Genomic DNA, 20,143 nt, shown 5'->3' with positions numbered 1-20,143 from the left:
TGCCTGTTTGGTTAGGGCAACCAGATAGCAGGAGAACAGGACCCCTGCCCTAGGGCTGGATTGGCATTTACTGTTTAGAGTGGAACTGGACCCCTGACTGGCCAAAGGCCTGTGCAAGAGCAGACCAGCTGTCCCTGGTGAAGGAGCCGATTAGAAGCCAACACCCCAGGCATGGTGTCAGAAGGACAGGGTTTTCCAGTTCAGGGCAGGATGGGCAAACTCTCTGCCCCTTTGGCCTCACCCCAACATCTGCATCAAGCCTTTGGAATAAGTGGAGAAAAGGGAGAGACTGACCCATGGGTTGCTCCCAGGTGGCAAGGCATGCAGGGGCATGGGATGCTGCCCTCACCTTCTCTCCCCACCTCCCTACCAGCTTTCCTGAGGTCTGCCCCGACTCTGACTCCATTAAATTTGGAGGGACAACAGGGCCCATCAGCAAGAGCCCTGGGCTTATCTCTGGTCTCAAATACTTCATCATCTTGAAGGATAGTATCAAAGGGAGTGGAGGGGGGCAGGACCGTGGAAGGAAAGGAGAGGGAGTGGAGGGGCACGCAGACAGGAGAAGGAGGAGCTCCCTTCCTATTCTGCCCTCGCTGTGGGTTCAGTCCACCCCACCCCACCCCACCCTACCCCACCCTGGTTATGGGGAAGTGCAGGGCACAGAGCATCCCTGGGGAGTTAGCTGCAGGCAGTTCCAGAGCCTTTGACAGGGCTCAGGTGGCAACCCCAGGCACATACCACTTTTCCTCGTTCCTAGCGCTTTAGGATAGGAGTGGGAAGATGCAGCCATGGGGAATGAACAGGATGAGCTCTGCCCCCACTTCGTCTCTGCTTTCGACCATTTCTCCAAAATAAGTGACAAGGCCCAGCTTTCTCTCGGATCAGAGCCTGGCTGCTCTCCTTATCCAGGTGTTACTCTTTCTCTCCCAGTCTGTTTCCTGTCTCCTCCCTGGACACCTACCACATCTGGGTGCACACAGAGCTACAGGGTCACTCACTGCCACCAGGACACAGACCCTCATACAACTCTGTGCTTGTATGTATGCACCCTCTTATGCCTGAGTCAATCCCGTACTTGAACCCTGACCAGATTCCTGGACCCTGCCCCGAATGCCAGCCCTCCTGTATGAAGCACCTGTCAGCCACTCCTCCTCCCTCTGCCTCCAGTGCTTTCTTTCCTGAGACTCCCTGGCCTTTCTTCCCTCCTCTTAATCATGCCCCGAAGGCCAGAGCCTGAGGGTGTCCTCTGTCTGGCCAGCTCCAGCTGGAGGAATTCCTAGCAGGAAGTGCAGTGTTAGAGCTTGGGGCTCAGAGGTGGGCTGGAGGCTGAGAGGAGGGGTGTGCAGCGGGGAGGGAGGAAGGGGACTGGTAATCTTGGGCCTGGAAGTTTGGCAGGAGCCGATTGAGAGAAAGAAGGTTCAGCAACCTTCCTCCCAGCCAGTTCTATGTCTTGGTTGACTGTGCTTCCCACCCCACCCCGCCTTGGGCTTTGCCTGGAGAAGGGCAGGGCAGGGAAGGCGTCCCTCCTGGAACTGGGCACAGGCATTGCCCAGTCAGGGCTTCCATGGGAGCTGGGGACGGGCAGGAAGGGCGGGAGAGGATGCGCCAGCCCAATAGTTCTGTCTGGCACGGCCACCTCCCTCTTCGCTTTTCTTTTTTTTAAAAGATTTTATTTATTTATTCATGAGAGACACAGAGAGAGAGAGAGGCAGAGACACAGGCAGAGGGAGAAGCAGGCTCCATGCGCACGGAGCTGACGTGGGACTCGATCCTGAGTCTCCAGGATCAGGCCCTGGGCTGAAGGCGGCAGTAAACGGCTGAGCCACTGGGGCTGCCCACCTCCCTCTTTTCTTCATTCCCCAGAGGGAGGGGCAGGAAGGAAAGGCTGGAAAGGCGGCAAAAGGGAAGAAAGGAAGAAGGGGAAAGAGGAAAAGAAGTCTGGCAGCCACAGTGACAAGCCTGAAGACCTGAACTGAGCTCCCTCGGGCTGTGGCCTTGGCTCCAGGCCCTGGGGGTAGTGGGGGCCGCAGCCTGCGGCCCTGGGGCCTCACTCAGCAGGGGTTTGGCCTGGCTGTTTTCTCCCCCACCTCACTCCCAGGTGCCTGCAGAGCCCTGGGCAGAGAAGGAAGGCGAGAAAGAGGACGGAGAAGGCCAGGCTGTGCTAAAGGAGCGCAGCTCTGGAGAGGAAGGCCGAGCTCTAAGCCTCCTCTCTGCCACTTACTGTGCGACCCCAGGCAAGTCACATAAGCCTTTGAACCTGTTTCCTCTTCGGTAAAGCAAGGATCATTTTTACCTCAGAGCCCTCATGAGAAGGGCATTCTGAAGGAGCTGGGATTGTAGTCACTAGAGTCCCTTGAGGGCAGGGGGGGAGGCCGAGGGAAGAGCAGCCCGGAGAAGCAAGCCCCTTGCCACCCACCACGCGTCCACGCTGCCCTGCCCCCCGCCCCTCTCCCCCTCCCCCCACTCCCCACCAGAGCCTGGGCACCCGCCCCACCTTCTTCCACTCCCAACTACCCTGACCAAAGCGACAAAGTGACAAAGACAAGCATAGGTGAGCACCGGAATGGGAATGGGAATGGGAATGGGAAGCACAGAAGGTGGTGAGGAGGGCCTCGCGGCGAGCCCCACGTGTGTGGTGGGCCGCGGCCCGTGGGGAGGGTCCGCTGAGGGGGGAACGTGGTGGTGGGAAGGAGGCTGGGCACCCGGAGGAACACGCTGGCCCAAGCCGTCGGCAGCGCTGGGAGGCAGGAAGGGATGGGGACTCGGGACGCGGCTGGGGACAGCCGGGGCCAGATGCTGTGAGGCGGCTCCCCTGGTGCCCAGCCCCCAGCCCCAGGTCGCGGCTTCTCACAGCATCTCAGTCCCCGCGGGCATCCTGGAGTCTCCGCGCAGGGTGGCAGGCTCAGCGTGGCCCTCCTCCGCCGCCGCCCCCTCCGGCTCCGGAAGCTTCTGCAGTTCCGAGTAGAGCACGCAGGCGTCGTCGCGTGACACATACTCCCATCCGTCCTCCCGCACGTGGAAAAGGTCTACGGAACCCCCGGAGTAGGCGTCGCGGTGGGTGGCGTGGGCCACGGCGCGCCGGGCCAGGGCGTAGGCCTCCTGGGGGCTCAGGTCGTAGCGGTAGCCGCGGTCCAGCACGCCGTAGGCGTACGGAGACCCAGAGCCCACCGAGAAGACGTTCCCCGGCAGGCGGGTGCCGTCGCTGCACACGTAGAAGAGCGCAGGCCCAGAGCGGTCCCAGCCGCACAGGGCCGTGGCCACGCACAGATCCAGGCCCCGGTAGCAAGACATCATGGCGGACAGGAGCCTGGCGGCGCCGGCCACGCTGGGCAGCCGGCCCTCCCTCAGCGCCCGCAGCCGCAGCTCCCGCCGCAGCACGCGGTACCAGGCGGCGCAGTCGGCCGAGGTGCCGGAGGTGGTGCCCAGGAGGTGCTGGTGCACGGGGATGATCTTTCGTGAGGCCGGACACGCCACGTAGTTGCCGCAGGAGGAACGCGTGTCAGCGGCGGCGATGACTCCGTGCCGGAAGCGGAAGGCCAACGTGGTAGTGCCGTGGGCCAGCCTGGGGCCGTGCAGCCGCAGGAAGGTTTGAGGGTCACAGCCCAGGGGCACGGACCAGCCACCGGCTGGAGGCAGGTGAGGCGATAGCCCCTGGGTGTCGGGGGCCTGCCACTTGCATACGTCCTGCAGAGCCATCCCTGGGGCTGAGTGATGGCTGGGAGGAGGAAGGCAGAGATCTGGGGGCTGAAGCCCGGTGAGGGAGAAGAGACGCTAAGGGGAAGTTGGGCCGCAGCCAGAACCTGCGAGGAAGGCACATGATCTGTGGCTTCACTCCTCGCTACCCCCAAGTCAGGCTTCGGGACTGGCTCTGAGGAGCAGACTCCTCCTCTACGGAGGACTGCTGACAGGTGAAAGGACGAGGCCAGTGAATCTCCACTGCTGGGAAGACGCTGCTCGTGACCCACCTGAGCGTCACCCACGGAGTCTCCTGTCTGTCATCCTCCAAGCAGGTGGAGTGGAGTGAGGGCCAGGGTAACCTCAAAGGAAAGGAGGCTTGAGTGGAAGGAGCACAGCTAGGTCCCCCTTGTTTCTCCTATGGGGGGTATTGGGCATACAAAGACAAATAAGGCTCTGTGTCTGCCCTGAAAGAGTTCCCAGGAGGTGAAGAAAAGTTGGTGCTATAATGCAATCAGAATAGAGTGCTATGAGGAGCGCCTGGCTGGCTTAGTGAGGAAAGCATGCAACTCTTGGTCTCAGGGTTGTGAGTCCAAGCCCCATGTTGGGCATAGAGATTACTTTAAAAAAAAAAAAAAAAAACAGAATACGTGGGTAGCTCGGTCAATTAAGTGTCCAATTCTTGATTTTGGCTCAGGTCATGATCTCAAGGTTGTGAGATAGAGCCCTACACAGGCTCTACACTCGGTGTAGAGTCTGCTTGAGATTCTCTCTCTCCTTCTCCCTCTGCCCCTCCCCTGGCCAATGTGCTCTCTAAATAAATAAATAAATAAATAAATAAATAAATAAATAAATAAATAAAATATTTTAAAAAGTGCTGTGGACACTTCAAGGAAGGAGCCTTTGAGCTTGGTTTTTCTCTTTAGGAGTTTGGGGCCAGGACACTATAATGCTCAGCTCACACTTTCACTTTCTAGTCAGGTGGGGGAAAAGAAATGGACTTAGAGACCAGGACAAAAGAGCAAGAGAGGGACACCTGGGTGGCTCAGCGGTTGACTGTCTGCCTTTGGCCCAGGGCATGATCCTGGAGTCCTGGGATCAAGTCCCACATCGGGCTCCTGCATGGAGTCTGCTTCTCTCTCTGCCTATCTCTCTCTCTCTCTCTCTCTCTCTCTCTCTCTGTCTCTCATGAATAAATAAATAAATAAATAAAATCTTAAAAAAAAAAAAGAGCAAGAGAATCTTTTATGAGGAGGAGGGGAGATCAAATACCTTCCAGAAAGGCAGAGTATAGAGGAACCAGAGTGCAGGAAACTAGAAAGTGGAGCTCTCTTTCTGCTTTTGAGGTGCATATGAACTTCCATCTGCATGAAGACAGCATTCCTGACAGTTCTCTGGAAGTATAGCTCCTCTCATCTCTGTTTGTGTGAAAGTTCTGAGGATGTGGCCAAAAGTATCTAATGGCCTGGCCCTACCCCTTCTGCCCAGTAGTTCACATTAGCAAGAAAGCTGTTTGTAGTTCCAAGGCAAGAGAAACAACTGACCTTGTCCCCATAATACTGAGTCTAAGTCTTGCATCAACCAGGGGCGGGCCAAGGGGTGGGGTTAGTAGACCCTGACAGCTGGCCCTTCAGAAAGATAAAGTAGACTGGGGCCTAGTGACAAGCTGCAACTACTTTCTGGCACCATCTGGAGTATATTTTACTAAATGCTGTAGCTCAGAGGGGTGCGGTGGGAACTGGTTTAGTCCAACAGACTCATACACAAGGGAGAGAGCCTAGACCCTCCAGACACCGTGATGGTGGCACAATAGAGTCAGTACTAAGGGCAAATGCAAATATGTCATGGGAAGACTGGAGAAACCAGGAGGTCACACTAAAGTCCAACCAGTCTTTCTCCCTTCTTTTGCACAGGACCACACGGGAATCTTATTGGAGAGATAAGTATGTCTCCTGTTTTTAAAGACTAAGCCTTAGATGCTATGTTAATGGATGGATTGTCATCTCCCTAGGTCAAACCATTCTCAAGTCAGATCTGGACAGTTGAATGGCCTTCTAGTTGGCCACCCCCTAGACTCCCCTCTAATCTTATCTGACATGTTTTCCTAAGGTATCATTCAAATCCCGTGTCCTCTACTAAAAAACCTTGAAGGGCTACAAGATTAAACCCAAACCACCTTCTTCCCAGGCTGACATTTAAGGCCCATATACTCCAATCCTGATCCACCCACCACAACCTCTTTTCACACTATTCCTAACACATCTCACACACCTCCCCTTCATGTATTTCTTTCATCTATATTTTTTTAAAGATTTTATTTTGAAGTAATCTCTACATACAATGTGGGATTCGAACTTACAGCTCCAAGATCAAAAGTCACACATTCTACCGACTGAGCCAGCCAGGTGCCTCTCTCCTTCATCTGTTTGAATCCTGTCCTACAAAGCCTGGCTTAAGTGCCATCTATTCTGAAAACGCTTCCTGAGGATGGTCTGAGAGAAGGGGCGGCTGTTGGTTTGAGGGACGATGGGACCCAAGTGGTATTTAGGGATATGAATCCACACCTCCTTAGCAAGGCTTTTCTGGTCTCCCCACCTCACCCCAAGCTATACTGATCTCCTCTCTTACCTCTGAACCACAACACTGATCATTCCCCCACCACGCCCACTTTATTGAGATAAAATGGAAATATGACATTGTGAAAGTTTAAGGTATACACTGTGATGATTTGATACATGCATATATTGCAAAATGTTTACCACAATAAGGTTAGTTAACCTTCACTTTACATAATTAACCGTTTTTGTGGTGGTAGTGGTAACATCTAAAATCTGCTCTCTTAGCAACTTTCAAATATACAATAGAGCATCATTAGCTATTGGATCACAATGCTACACATTAGATTCCCAGAACTTATTCTTCCTGTAACTGGAAGTGTGTATGTACCCTTTGACCAGCATTTCCCCAGCTCCCCTACTCCACAACCCCCAGTAACTACCGATCTCCTCCCTGTTTCTATGGAGTTTAGCTTTGTTAGTTTTGACATGTAAGTAAGATCATATAGTATTTTTCTTTCTCTGTCTGACGTATATCTATATATACAGATACAATACGTATAGATAGATGATATACATATATCTATCTATCTAGAGAACTAATACAAGGTAAGTTGGAAACAGATTAAGGAAGGCCTTGAATGCTATGCTGAGGAGCTGAATTTTACAGAACATTTTAAAGCAGGCATGTGATAAGATTGAGAGGGTGTTTTAGGGTGCTGTGCAAAATAAATTAGAGAGTACAGTTTGAGCCCAGAAAATCAGGAAAATATTTCAGTAATTCAGGAGTAGGAAATAAGAAGTCAAAGGTGGTATCAGTTGCAATGAAAAAGAACGTCAGAAGCATTATAGAGGAAGAATCAACAGGAGTTGGCAACTTACTGAATGTGATAGAAAAGAAGAGGAGTTGTCAAAGATGGCCAAAACTTCAAATCTCTGCAACTGGAAGAACATTGTTGTCATCCTCTCATGGATTCACTTGGCAAGCATTTACTAAGTATACAGTGGGCACAAAGATGAATAGTAGAAAAATACCTGTCTTTAGAAACTCATAATCAAGTAGGAGACAAATGTACACTTACAGCCAGGCAAAATGTGAAAGCGTCTTAAGAAAGATACAAATGGGATGCCTCAAAAAAAAACAAAAAAACAAAAAAAAAAACAACAAATGGGATGCCTCAGTGGCTCAGTGGTTGAGCGTCTGCCTTCGGCTCAGGGTGTGATCCTGGGGTCCCAGGATCAAGCCCCGCATCTGGCTCCCTGCATGGAGCCTGCTTCTCCCTCTGCCTGTGTCTCTCATGAATAAATAAATGAAATCTTAAAGAAAAAAAGAAAGGTATAAATGCTATTAGTAGCAGTGTGAATGAACCACAGAGAAAATTCAGAAGGAGGACTAGTTGCATTGCAGGGGGGACCATAAAATAATACCTGCTCTATAAACAAAGGCACTCTGCATTTTCCACACCATCCAAGTGTGAGACGCAGATAAAGATCTTCTGCGTCATTACATTCTGATGGTTGGGCTTGGAAAAGGTTGCCAAATTTCAGCATTAAAAATACAACATATGCAGAGTCTGCTGGGGAAGAGGAGGGGCTGAGTTGGGCATCAGAGGAAAGTGGAATTTAGATATTGATGGATGTTGCTGCTGAAATCCAACAAGGAAGGCCAGACACTGACTTTATAGAACCTTAAAGCAGGACATAACATTTCATACGTTTGTCCACTTCCTTGTTTGTTATGGGTCCTAAAAGGGTTGAAAAATGAAGATGGGTGGAGAAAGGGAGAGACAATGATATATATACTACATTCCTGTATTAATAAAGAGCTTGTCTTAGCAAGCTTAAGTTAGAGAACCTCTTGGTACATCTTTATGAAGCATCAACCCTCCTCTAGGCTCTGAGATGGTAAATGAGTATTGACTCTGTTAGTCAGAGCTGAGTTGAGAACCTAGTTTGTGGATTAACTGATTCCCATACGTTTCCTTCTTTATTCGTCTGCCTTTTAGGCAATACATTACTTATTAGAATTTTCACCACAGTGTGGGAGTAAAGAGAATATTAAATCTTAAAAATTGGTTATGTTCCAGAATTTGAGTAGTGTGGCGATCAAACAAGACGCAGCATACACTTTTATCTTGTTGCAATTTTTTACCACAAAATACTGTAGTTTTAACTAACTTCACAGGACAGTGGCCTCAAAGTACATCATTATTTTACCGAGTATTACATGGTGCCCTTAAACAAAATGCCAACTTCAGTTGCGTTAATAGGATGCTAAAGCCGCACAGATGTAAAGTATTGCTTGGACACCAGGCAGGGCGGAGACGACTTGGAGTTAAAGATTCTGAAAGAATTTTCAACTAGTCACGCCCTTCTCAAAGATGGCCGGTCTCACTTCCCTCACGCAACACGGACGTTTCCAATCGCTTCCTATGACTTGGAGGTGAATTTAATCGAGTATTGCTTGCTTGACCAAAGTTAAGATGACAACAACATCCTTTTAATATTTAGAGGAAGTTAAGCCATTTATCCCCCCGCCCCCCCAATCGGTGAAAATAGTCCCTGGCGTCTGGCTCCTGTTTTTGGAGGCGTGGTTGCCAGGAGTTAAAATGGCTCCTCCCTGAGATACTTTTAATAGGAAGTGAAGCTGTGACGGCGAGGCGTTGCCCGGCGGCTCTCTGATAGGCCTTCTCGCAGGGAATTCCTTGTGCCCTTACTAGACATGGCGCTGGCCAGCGTGTTGGAGAGGCCGCTACCGGTGAACCGGCACGGTTATTTCGGACTCGGGGGTCGTGTGGATCTGCTGGATCTGGGTCCAGGGAGTCCCAGCGATGGGCTGAGCCTCGTCGCGCCCAACTGGGGTGTCGCGGAGGAGCCGGGAATCGAAATGCTTCATGGAACCACCACCCTGGCCTTCAAGGTGCGGACCCAACCGCCGCGCCGGGCAGAGACCCGTGCGCCTGAGCCCTTCCCGGGCTTCCAGCTGGACCGGAGCCCGCGGGGCCCGCGACCAGGAAACCTAGGGGGAGCCTCCCGACCCCGGTGGTTTCGCTGTCTCATTGCCCCAGAGGCCTCGGTTCTCGCTCTCTAGCCGTAGGACCGTGGGGCTGAGGTTAAGTGGGAGAAGAAACCGGGGGCTGCTTGGGGTGATTCCTGGGCAACCCCAGGTGGCTCCGGTCCAGGAAAGGGGAAGCCTCAGCAGCAATGAACATTGGCAGGGGAAAGGATGTTTAACCATTAACTTGCGATTTTGTAAACTAGGTCCCTGCTAGGCGAAGGTAACCCAAAAGCTATGTCATTTGAGGGGGAAGGTTGGTGGGAGGAAGCACTGTAGAAGGAGCCAGACGACCGGGATTCCTGATCCAGCTTTGCAGTAGCTAGCTCTGTGATCTTGGGCTAATCATTCGATCTCATTGAACATCTTTTCCTGATCTATAAAGTGAAATTGAAGTTAATACTGGTTATACCCATGTCGAGGGATCGATGTGAAACTTAGTTGATATTAATATGTGGAAAGCATTTTGTGAAGGGTAGAATGACAGAGATGTTCTGGGTTTCCACTGATGCAAAAAAGAAATGTGAAGGAGATCATTTCCGTGGTCTGATGTGGCCTGCTTTTGTGTTTTCCTCTGATCTTAACAGTTTCAACATGGAGTCATTGTTGCAGCGGACTCTCGGGCCACAGCGGGTGCCTATATAGCCTCCCAGACAGTAAAGAAGGTGATAGAGATCAATCCCTACCTGCTGGGCACCATGGCTGGGGGCGCAGCAGATTGCAGCTTCTGGGAGCGGCTATTGGCTCGGCAATGTCGAATCTATGAGCTCCGAAACAAGGAACGCATCTCCGTAGCAGCTGCCTCCAAGCTGCTTGCCAACATGGTGTATCAATATAAAGGCATGGGGCTGTCCATGGGCACCATGATCTGTGGCTGGGATAAGAGAGGCCCTGGTGAGTTAAGCCACAACCACATGGTTCTTGGGCTGGCACTAGAGAGGAGGGGTTGGATGAACAGGTGAATGAATGAAAGGGCTTTGTGTCAGTGCTGGCGATGTGTTGATTAGGTTCTCCGTCCTTTCTTCTCTTTATTCAAGGAGGTCACTACAGTGTAGGAGAGGGCATGGAGCTTAGACTAGCTGTGTCATTGACTACCCACATGACCTTACATGGGCTGCTCATTTTTCTAGCCAGTTTCATCATCTCTTACATTGGTTAAATGAGGTAATACACGTAAAGCATGTAGTGTCTGGCACATAATGTTTCTCCTTTCTCCCATAAAATAAGACTGACAAAGAGTGTATTTGAGAATTAAATTGGATAATAGACGTAAAAACTCCAGTCAGTGCTTTCTAACAAAAATATAATGCGAGTCACCTGTGTAATTTAAAATTATCTAATGGAGGGGGCCCCTGGCTGGCTCCGTCAGTGGAGCCTGTGACTCCTGATCTCAGGGTGGTGAGTTCAAGCTCCGTGTTGGGTGTAAAGCTTACTTATTATTTTCTTAAGACTTTATTTATTTATTCATGAGAGACACAGAGAGAGGCAGAGACACAGGCAGAGGGAGAAGCAGGCTCCCCGCAGGGAGTCCAACGTGAGACTCCATCCCTGAACTCCAAGATCATGCCCTGAGCCGAAAGCAGAGCTTAATTGCTCGCTGAGCCATCCAGGTGTCCCGGGTGTAGAGCTGACTTTAAAATAATAATAATAATAATAATAATAATAATAAGTAAATGACAATTTTTTAGAATTGTGTAATGGATATATTTAAAAAGTAAAAAGGGGGTATTTTAATGATTCGTTAATCCATAATATCATTTTGGCATGTGCATTAGCCCCATTTCAAGGGCTCAGTGTCACATGTTGCTGTAATTCTAATATACAGGAAGTTAGCTATTTCTCTTCCCCTTTTTCTTTTGGGGAGTCTTTGACCTAAAAGGGGCCTTTAGGGCTCATCCTTTCCTTACTTGATGGAATTACCCTAGGACCTTAGGTCCTATTCTGTCATCTCTGAAAATAAATTCCTTAAGCCTTTTTCTAGTATATAAAAACTTTGCCAGAAAGTTTAACCTTGCATCTGATGTCAGTTCCTTTTCAACCAGTTTGTTTGTTGTTGTTGTTGTTTTAAGTTATATTCATGTAACTAGTCACTACACCCAGTTTGGGGCTCAAACTCAAGACTCCAAGATCAAGAGTCGCACATTCCACAGACTAAACCAGCCTGGCACCTCAGCTTGTCAACCAGCTTTGGATGTCTCTTTAGTCTAGCTGGAATACATCTAGTTACTTTCTGTATAATTTTCCCCCTTGGTGCTTGAAAATAGTTATTCTTTCCTTTTGTTTTTGCTTCATTCATTCACCTGCTTACTGAGTGCCAAGTAAACAACTGGCAAGTGCCTCTGTCAAACAATTAGAGTATAACCAGCTCTTCTCCTTGCTTTGGAAACTATCGGTACACTACTCAGTGAAGAGTGAATGAGTTTAAAAAGCGGATGGGAGGGACGCCTGGGTGGCTCAGTGGTTGAGCGTCTGCCTTCTGCTCAGGGCGTGATTATGGGATCCCTGATGGCAGGGATCCCTGATGTGGAGCTCCCTGCAGGGAGCCTGCTTCTCCCTCTGCCTATGTCTCTGCCTCTCTTTGTGTCTCTCATGAATAAATAAAATCTTAAAAAAAAAAAAAAAAAGAAAAGAAAAATAAGAATAGTGATCCATAGAGCCAGAGAGCTAAACTAGAACCTCAGATGGTGAGCCTGTAGGCACGCTAGTGGCCATGGGACTGGGGCGGTTCGGGGGTGGGGTGCTAGTTTGAGGTAGGCCTTGAAATCCGTGAACCTGAAAACTGATAAGCATTTGGTTCTCCACTGGCTTGCTTTTGAATCACTGGAGAACTTAAAACACAAACCTCATACTTGTTCCCCACCCCAGACCAATTGAAAAAGAATACCTGAGGTAGGGATCTCTGGGTGGCGCAGCGGTTTGGCGCCTGCCTTTGGCCCAGGGCGCGATCCTGGAGACCCGGGATCGAATCCCACATCAGGCTCCCGGTGCATGGAGCCTGCTTCTCCCTCTGCCTATGTCTCTGCCTCTCTTTCTCTCTCTGTGACTATCATAAATAAATAAAAATAAAAAAAATAAAAATAAAAAACTAATTAAAAAAAAATACCTGAGGTAAGTCCTGGGTATCTTTTTTAAAAAGCTTCCTTAGATGATTCTGATGCTCAGTGAGAGATGGGAACCACTGAAATAGGAAGATTAATGATGCCATTGGCAGGCAGGATTTGTGAACATGGGAGGCAGTGTGGGCTGGTGGAGCAGGAGAGAGATGAGTTTGGTTGGTAGTAGAGAGCCACTGAAAGTATTTGAATCTGAACTTGGTGACAAAGGCATCCTGTTGGAAAGGTCCAGCAGGCAGTTGTAATTGATAAAAATGTAGTAAAATCTTTGTCTAAATTTTCATGTATTCTGAAAATTAGCTAATTTCTTCATAAAGGGCCAAGTCGTAAATAATGTAGGTTTGCAGGCCATATGGTCTTTGTCTTAACTACCTAACTCTCCTGCTTTAGCACAAAAGCAGTCATAAACAATATGTACACAAATGGGTATGGCTGTGTTCCAGTAAAACTTTATTTACAAAAACAGGCACTTGGCCTGGCCAACCCCTGATCTATACCAGCACTATCCAATAGAAATAAAATGTGAGCCATATGTGTAATTTTAAATTTTATAATAGGCACATTTAAAAAATTAAAGAAGTTAATTTTAATAATATATTTTACTTTGGAGCACCTGGGTGATGCAGTTAGGCATCTGATTCTTGGTTTGGGCTCAGGTTGTGATTTTGGGGTTGCACTCAGCCTGGGGTCTGCGTGGGATTCTCTGTCCCTCTGCCCTTCCACCCTGGGCGTGTGAGCACACACACACACGTGCTCTTTCTCTCCCTCTCTCAAATAAATTAATGAATCTTAGTATATGTGCTGCCAAAACAAGCACTAATAAATCTTAAAATAATAATTATAATATATTTTATTTTATAGAACCAAAATGTCATTTCAGCATGTGGTACCAGCTTCATTTCAAATACTCAGTGTACATGTCTAGTTGCTCCCATATTGGGCAGTGCAGGTCTTTGTGATATGATTTGGAACTCTTAGGCTCTCTCCTACTGTGTGATGTATGTCTTGTCCCCCAGATAGTCTAAACTTTGAGGGCTAGGATTGTTTTGGGGTATAAAAAAAATTTATTTGGGAGAGAGCGCACGAGCAGAGGTTGAGGGGCAGAGGGAAAGGGAAAAGCAGACTCCCTGCTGAACAGAGAGCCTGATGTGGGGCTCGATCCCAGGACCCTGGGATCATGACTTGAGCTGAAGGCTCCCACTGAACTACCCAAGCACCCCAGAGTTAGGATTGTTTTAAACATAATCTCCCACAGTGCCTGAAGTTCTGTGCTTGAAACCTAAGTCATTTAGATTATACTTGGTTTTTTTGTTATATAGCAAGGACAAGAATAATGAGAAGTGAGATGAGGTGTTACGTTGTAGAATCTAGGAATCTTAATATTCAAGCTTGCTTTCTTTCTTTCTTTCTTTCTTTCTTTCTTTCTTTCTTTCTTTCTTTCTTTCAGATTTTATCTATTTATTCATGAGAGACACAAAGAGAGGGTTAGAGACATAGGCAAAGGAACCTGATGCGGGACTCGTTCCCAGGACCCCAGGACCCGAGCCAAAAGCAGAATGCTCAACCACTGAACCACCCAGGTGCTCCACCCCCCTCTTCAGCTATTTTTAAGTAATTTTATAGAAGTGCTGTTTTCTTGTATATCTGTTGGTCTCTCCTGGGTTTCAAGAGGGAAGGAGAACTTTTCTCAGAGAATGAATTAGATGTCAAAAGGGATGGTCATTTTTTTCCTGCTAACTTCACCTCTCTTTCCAGGCCTCTACTATGTGGACAGTGAAGGAAACCGGATCTCGGGGGCCACCTTCTCTGTAGGTTCTGGCTCTGTGTATGCTTATGGGGTTATGGATCGGGGTTACTCCTATGACCTAGAGGTGGAACAGGCCTATGATCTGGCCCGTCGAGCCATCTACCAAGCCACCTATAGAGATGCCTACTCAGGAGGTGCAGTCAACCTCTACCATGTCCGGGAGGATGGCTGGATCCGAGTCTCCAGTGACAATGTAGCTGATCTACATGACAAATATAGTGGCTCTACCCCCTAAAGGAGGGTGGATGTGGCTCCTACCATTTCTTGGGGTGACTGTTGCTGATAATGTGGATACAGTTCCCCATCCTCTAATGGAGGGGTCCTCAGTTGTATTGATAATTTTTTTACGCTCTGGTGCCGTTGACCTCTATGTGTTACTAGTTGTTAATGACCTACTGCAGAAGTGATTATTTGTTTTACTTTCTTGGATGTTAACATTACACTACTTGACCTTAGCCTGTGTTGTGTCTTTTGTCCACACTGTCCCTCCTCCAAGCACTTTACAGCCAAATAAGCCAGGACAGTGGGAGGGCACTGACTGTAATTACAGGAAACAGTGGTGTGAAGACATTGTCTAGTGAATACATTAGCATCCCCACTCATGAAGCTAATAACAAAGGAGAAGGAGAGGGAGGAGGGAGACACTTCCCGATTCTGTTTGCAAAGAGATGAAAAGTTGATGAGGTGGAAAGATGCACAGGGCTATATGAGGAAGAGCTGCAGAAGAAAAGGCTCTCACCTTGCAGTGGGGGAGGGGAGGCCGGTGCTACACACAGCAGAAAGGTGAAGAGGGGGAGTCTTGAATCTTAAACCAATTGGGAGGGGAAGGTGAGTGTGAAAGCGGTGGTGACTGCAAGCTTGGTGATCCTTGTCCTTTTGGCTCTCTGATGTGCGTACATGTAGGGGACAAGTGGTGTTTGGTGGGCTTATAGCCTCCTGGACAGAAGGCAGCTCGGAATTGTCTCTGGAATGTGTGGGTGGGGAAGAGGCCCTGCTGAGAGAGCACTGGTTGATGTATCACACCCAGCACTGAGGAGGTCCCCAAGCTATGGTGGCAGCAGATGGCAGGGCCTTCTGTTCAAGAGGAGACGCAAGTGTAGGGGACTAAAGGAGGTTGGTGGGAAAGACCTGGGAGTGGAGGGTATAAACTGTACTGCTTTGGTTTTAGTGAGCAGGAAGGGGAAAAGTGGCTGGTAAGGGTGACAGCCCAGCATCCTATTTTGAGCTGAGGGGTTTGAGAAATCAAGGAGGTCAGGCTGCCTACTCCCCACCCCCCAACTCTATCTCTGCCCCCCAACTCTGTATCTTGGATGCCTTCCCTTCCCCCTCAGCCTCGTGCAGTCGAGTATTGATTGATGAGGGCTGTCAGCCAGGAACTGATAGAGCCTTGTTAATTGCATTTGTCAAATGCAGGGAAATTGGGAATTAGTGAGATTGGAGAAGGGAGTTTGGAAAACAAATGGCTCTGGTGCCTAAGGAGACTCATTTTGCTGAAAAAGTGCCCCAGGAGCCCCTGGAGTCAGGGAGCCGCCAGCAGGGGGACCTGGGCCTACTCTACGTTAGAGGGCAGGAGCCATCAGCCAGTGGTTGTTGGTTAGCTGTGTGAGACGCACAAGTCCAGTTGTCTGTCCTCGGATTCAGGATACTAGTTTGTACATCTTTGTTAAAAATTAGAGCCTTAGGGGCACCTGGCTGACCCCACTGAGTGAAGCATGTGATTCTTGATCTTGGGGTCATGAGTTTGAGCCCCACATTGGGTATCAAGCTTACTTAAAAAAATTTAGGGACAGCTGGGTGGCTCAGCGGTTGGGCGATTGCCTTCGGCTCAGGTCGTGATCCCCGAGACTCGGGATCAAGGCTCACATCAGGCTGTCTGCATGGAGCCTGCTTCTCCCCCTGCCTGTGTCTCTGCCTCTCTGTGTGTCTCTCATGCATAAATAAATCTTAAAAAAAAAAATTAGAACCTTAAAAAAATTCTTTTTTTATTTTATTTTTATTTTTTATTTATTCATGAGAGACAGAGAGAGAGACAGAGAGAGGCAGAGACACAGGCAGAGGGAGAAACAGGTTCCATGCAGAGAGCCTGATGTAGGACTCGATCCTGGGACTCCAGGACCATGCCCTGGGCCGAAGGCAGGCGCTAAACCGCTGAGCCACCCAGGGATCCCCGTTAAAAAAAAATTCTTAGGAGAAATTCTAACACCTGAAAGAAATAGAATCAGGTTGAAATAGAGTTGAGGGGGTCCAGAGCCTCAACCACTGAGCCTCCTCCTCCATGAAGCCACATTCCATACCACCACCTCCTCACCTCCACACCATTAGGTATACATACTTCCTGGTACATTTTGGACCCAAAGGAACACAATTTGAAAATTACTGCCCTGGGAAATAACCCCAAGGGTGGAAAGAGAGTTGAAGGTTGGAATTCTTTTACATAAATGAGCATAGGACTCCCCAGCTCATGAAAGAAAAACTAAGTCTAGAGAGAAAAGATGGTCTTGAAACAATGCTACCCTTGCCTGATTTCTGTATCACCCCTAGCTTTGGCGGCAGTCTTGCTGTTTGATGGAAGCACCTATTCTGCACTGGCTGAGTCCTTACATTCAGGCAAGAAAATATACAACCGTCAGTCCCATGTTCTGTTCTGCATATGCCTGTTTCTCTTCCATCCTGGACCTCAAAAAAAGAAAGAATTCATAAGAGATTGATTTGTGGTAGGTCTTCTGGAAAGAAAATAGAGCAGAGGTGGAGGAAAACTGCAAGCATCTAGGCCCACTCACACCCACCCTGTGCAGTTGTGGCTTCTTGCTGCTGAGGGCTGGTGGGGCGCCAGCTTCACATTGATGTGTGTCTCCGCTGTGAGGGAATGATGGATGCTGCACAGCATTGGAGAGATCCTGTCGAGTGAAGTGGACCAGTTCAGGGACTCCCATCAGATTTGTTTCCCAGTGCAGTCCTCTTGACAAAGGATGATGGAAAAGAAATTGCCTTAAATAGCTAGAAGATTAATTTCTCCCAGCAGTTCCCAGGTGTCCACAGGACAGGACTCTTTAAGTGATGTCTGACAGTTTTCCTCCTTCTAACAGATAGCTCAGTGACACCAAAATCTGACTCCTCCGGGTAGGTAATGGGACTAATCTGATTAAAGAGAGAGCAAACACTCTTTGAGGCCTTGTGTTTTTTCTTGCTAGCAGGGAATGCTGTGGGTTGAAGGCAGATGAGCCTCATAGCATCTCCACACTAGGTAAGGGAGGGCTATAGGGAGAATGTACAGGAGGGAAAAGGAAAAGATAGGCGAGGACATGAGGGAGGAGGAAAAAGGGCACAATGAAAGGAAATCAGGGACTGGAGCGTAATAGTTACTGAGTGTTCCCTCTTTAGGCAAAACCAGAAGGTCAATGTCTCTTGATATCCTCCTCAGCTCGCAAATGAGAAAACTGTCAAAGCCATTTGGGGAGTGGAAGTTTACATCCTTTGAGGGAAAATAAAACAACTGATTTATTCTGGTCCATGGATTCTATGTGGTCTGTTAGGGGAGAGATGCAAGAAGTGGGATGAAAAAGGAGTAAGGTAAAAAAAAAAAAATCTGGAGGGAAACTCAGAGGACCGGGGAGCATCTCCCCTGTGTCAGGCTGTCAGGAGGATGATTGGGTCAATGAAGGATTTACACGAGCGTATCTAATCTGGAAGGTACAGTTAGGGATTTTTATGTTATTTTTATTTGTTTCCCTAGAAGAGCCCCTCCTGCCAGGGCTGTAACAGGAGCTGAAGTACTTTGAAACTGACCAGCAAAAAATTAAAAAAAAAAAAAAATTGAAACTGACTAGCAGCAGTGATCTCAGGACATGATTAAGTGCTTTATGATCAAAATATGTGTAGATTGCAGCCCAGTATCTCTGCTGTATTTTTTTGTTTGTTTTCAGAATTCTAGCTTTCCCTTCAGGAAGCCAGGATCATATTGGGAAAGCCTTAATTATAGCAGGCAAGGGGAGAGAGCACACGCAGCATCAGAACTGCCCCAATCAGCAGCTGCTGCCACCTCCCATCTGACCCTGGCCGGCCCTCCCCCCAGGCCCCTGCCTCCCGTCCACTGATTCTCCACATTCCTGCAGTGCTCCTGGGCCTGGCCTCCAGGCTAGGTTCTTGGTTCCAGGGACTATGCCCCACCGAAGCATTTCAATAAAAGCCATTTCTAAAATGTCCTGTTCACAGTTGTTAGTGGGTCAGGCAGAAGAAATTCTACCCACATCAGCTTCTTGGGTTTATTTAACCCAACTCCTTTCTCCCTAAAGCTTCTGCCTCGGATTTGGGTGCCAAGCCTAACTTGATACTTAACCCTTTATAATCCAGATTCTGTCATCAGCCATGAATATCTGACCCAGTTTTTTTTTTTTTTTTTTTTTTTTAAGATTTTATTTATTTATTCATGAGAGACACAGAGAAGGAGGCTTTCTGCAGGGAGGCTGATGCAGGATTCCATCCCCAGACCCCCGGATCACATCACACCCTGAGCTCAGATGCTCCACCACTGAGCTACCCAGGCATCCAGACCCAGTTTATTTGAAGGGAAATAAGACACCATGGATTCCACCTCTTCTGGTGCCCTCCTCTCTGGTCCCCACCCCATCTTCAGTGGCTGCCCTGTCTCTCTATTCTCCCTTTGCTCAATTCCATGTTTTCTCTCTGTCCTCTTTGGGAAAATTCCCTTTTCTTTCCTCCACAGTAAAACCAATCAGTCAGTCGACCAAGTGGTGCTGTGGGCTTTTCTTTCTTTCTTCTTTTCTTTTCTTTTCTTTTCTTTCTTTTTTTTTTTTTTTTTTTGTGGGCTTTAATGTAACAAGAAAAGGTTATCACTAGCTGTGGGGTACCCCAAATGCTGGTATTGCAGAGTGAAACACGGAACGAGAGAATGTGACCTAGAGAGAACCAGAGACAGATGAGCGAAGGAGAAACCGCACGTCCTAGGCTGCAAGAGAGAGTGAGCAAAGTGGAGAGGGAGACTCACATGGCAAGGGGGATGGCAGGAGACAGTGATGGGCAGAGCAGCACTGTGGAAGGGGGGATGGAGACTCCGAAGGACAATTATCGAGAGACCGGGCAGAGAAACGGGGAGGAAGGAAGCAGCTAGAAGCTAATGTACAATGAAACATGTCCCCCTGGAGACAGATAATTTCTCCAGCCATACATAATGAACACGTGGCCCTCTGTGTGTTGCCCCTGTACTGTCACAGTCGCTTACATCCCACAAGAATCTCCATGTCTACCCTGCTCAGGCAAGGTTGGGAAGAAGGTTTGAGCCCTCAGAACCACCTTCTCAACCCAGCCAGACCAAAGACAAGAAAGTAGAACTCCATCTCACAAGAAGAGCAGGGTGAGTGAGGCAAGATCATAGATCCAGTACCTTTTACCTTTTTACTTTTAGGTTCAGGGAGAGATCCTCTCTTCCTTGGGCTCTATACCCCCATCACACATGCATAACTCATCCCATTTTTTCTGTAATGCCCGCAGGTCAGGGCCATGGCTGTTCAAATGGAGAGAAGAAGGCCACAGACTCCCAGAAAGACAGGAATAGCAGGTGCTCTCAGTGGGAAGGAATAAGTAGCTCCAAGGAGGAATTTGTGCAAAACAGAAGGGACGAAAGTCAAGGGGATATTTTTACAACTACTACAGCTCTTTTCCCAGCCTAGCCTCAATACCACCGCTGTCCCAAGGACATTGTATGTTCAAAGCTTCCCCATGCATCCAGAGTCTCACACAATACAGAGGCTCTTCTTGCATGGTAGCTCATCTCCAGTGATGATATGTGGTGGTGACTGATCAGAGGGAGTCCAGTGAGCACCAGGATTCTGTGGGAGGGCTCATAATCACCCCGTGTCTTGAGTCCTGAGGCTGCGCCCCCAGCTTAAGCTCTGGAAAAGAAAGCAGTGGAGCATTTTAT

General features: G+C 48.6%; 2 protein-coding genes across 2 annotated transcripts; one reads left to right on the top strand and one right to left on the bottom strand.

Annotated features, from left to right (window-relative positions):
- Positions 1-2,469: 2,469 nt before the first annotated feature.
- On the bottom strand, positions 2,470-3,992 carry PSMB11 (proteasome subunit beta 11). Its single transcript, XM_025443362.3, has one exon. The coding sequence runs from the start codon at positions 3,694-3,696 to the stop codon at positions 2,848-2,850; it is 849 nt and encodes a 282-aa protein (XP_025299147.1). The 5' UTR covers positions 3,697-3,992; the 3' UTR covers positions 2,470-2,847.
- A 4,900-nt stretch (positions 3,993-8,892) lies between these two features.
- PSMB5 (proteasome 20S subunit beta 5) lies at positions 8,893-14,660 on the top strand. The gene is made up of 3 exons (XM_025443303.3): positions 8,893-9,150; positions 9,873-10,179; positions 14,154-14,660. Exons 1-3 carry the CDS (start codon positions 8,953-8,955, stop codon positions 14,438-14,440), a joined length of 792 nt encoding a protein of 263 aa, XP_025299088.1. The 5' UTR covers positions 8,893-8,952; the 3' UTR covers positions 14,441-14,660.
- The last annotated feature ends 5,483 nt before the right edge of the window (positions 14,661-20,143 follow it).

The sequence above is a fragment of the Canis lupus genome, chromosome 8 (assembly GCF_003254725.2).
Source record: "Canis lupus dingo isolate Sandy chromosome 8, ASM325472v2, whole genome shotgun sequence".
Classification (NCBI taxonomy): Eukaryota; Metazoa; Chordata; class Mammalia; order Carnivora; family Canidae; genus Canis; species Canis lupus.
Note: the sequence above shows the minus strand (reverse complement) of the source record. Positions and strands in the feature narration are given on the sequence as shown.

Excerpts from the sequence above, each read along its gene's own strand:
- PSMB5 (XM_025443303.3), top strand. The coding sequence starts at position 8,953 with ATGGCGCTGGCCAGCGTGTTGGAGAGGCCGCTACCGGTGAACCGGCAC. Across the intron at positions 9,151-9,872 it reads CCACCACCCTGGCCTTCAAG|TTTCAACATGGAGTCATTGT; the intron begins GTGCGGACCCAA and ends TGATCTTAACAG. Across the intron at positions 10,180-14,153 it reads CTGGGATAAGAGAGGCCCTG|GCCTCTACTATGTGGACAGT; the intron begins GTGAGTTAAGCC and ends CTCTCTTTCCAG.
- PSMB11 (XM_025443362.3), bottom strand. The coding sequence starts at position 3,696 with ATGGCTCTGCAGGACGTATGCAAGTGGCAGGCCCCCGACACCCAGGGG.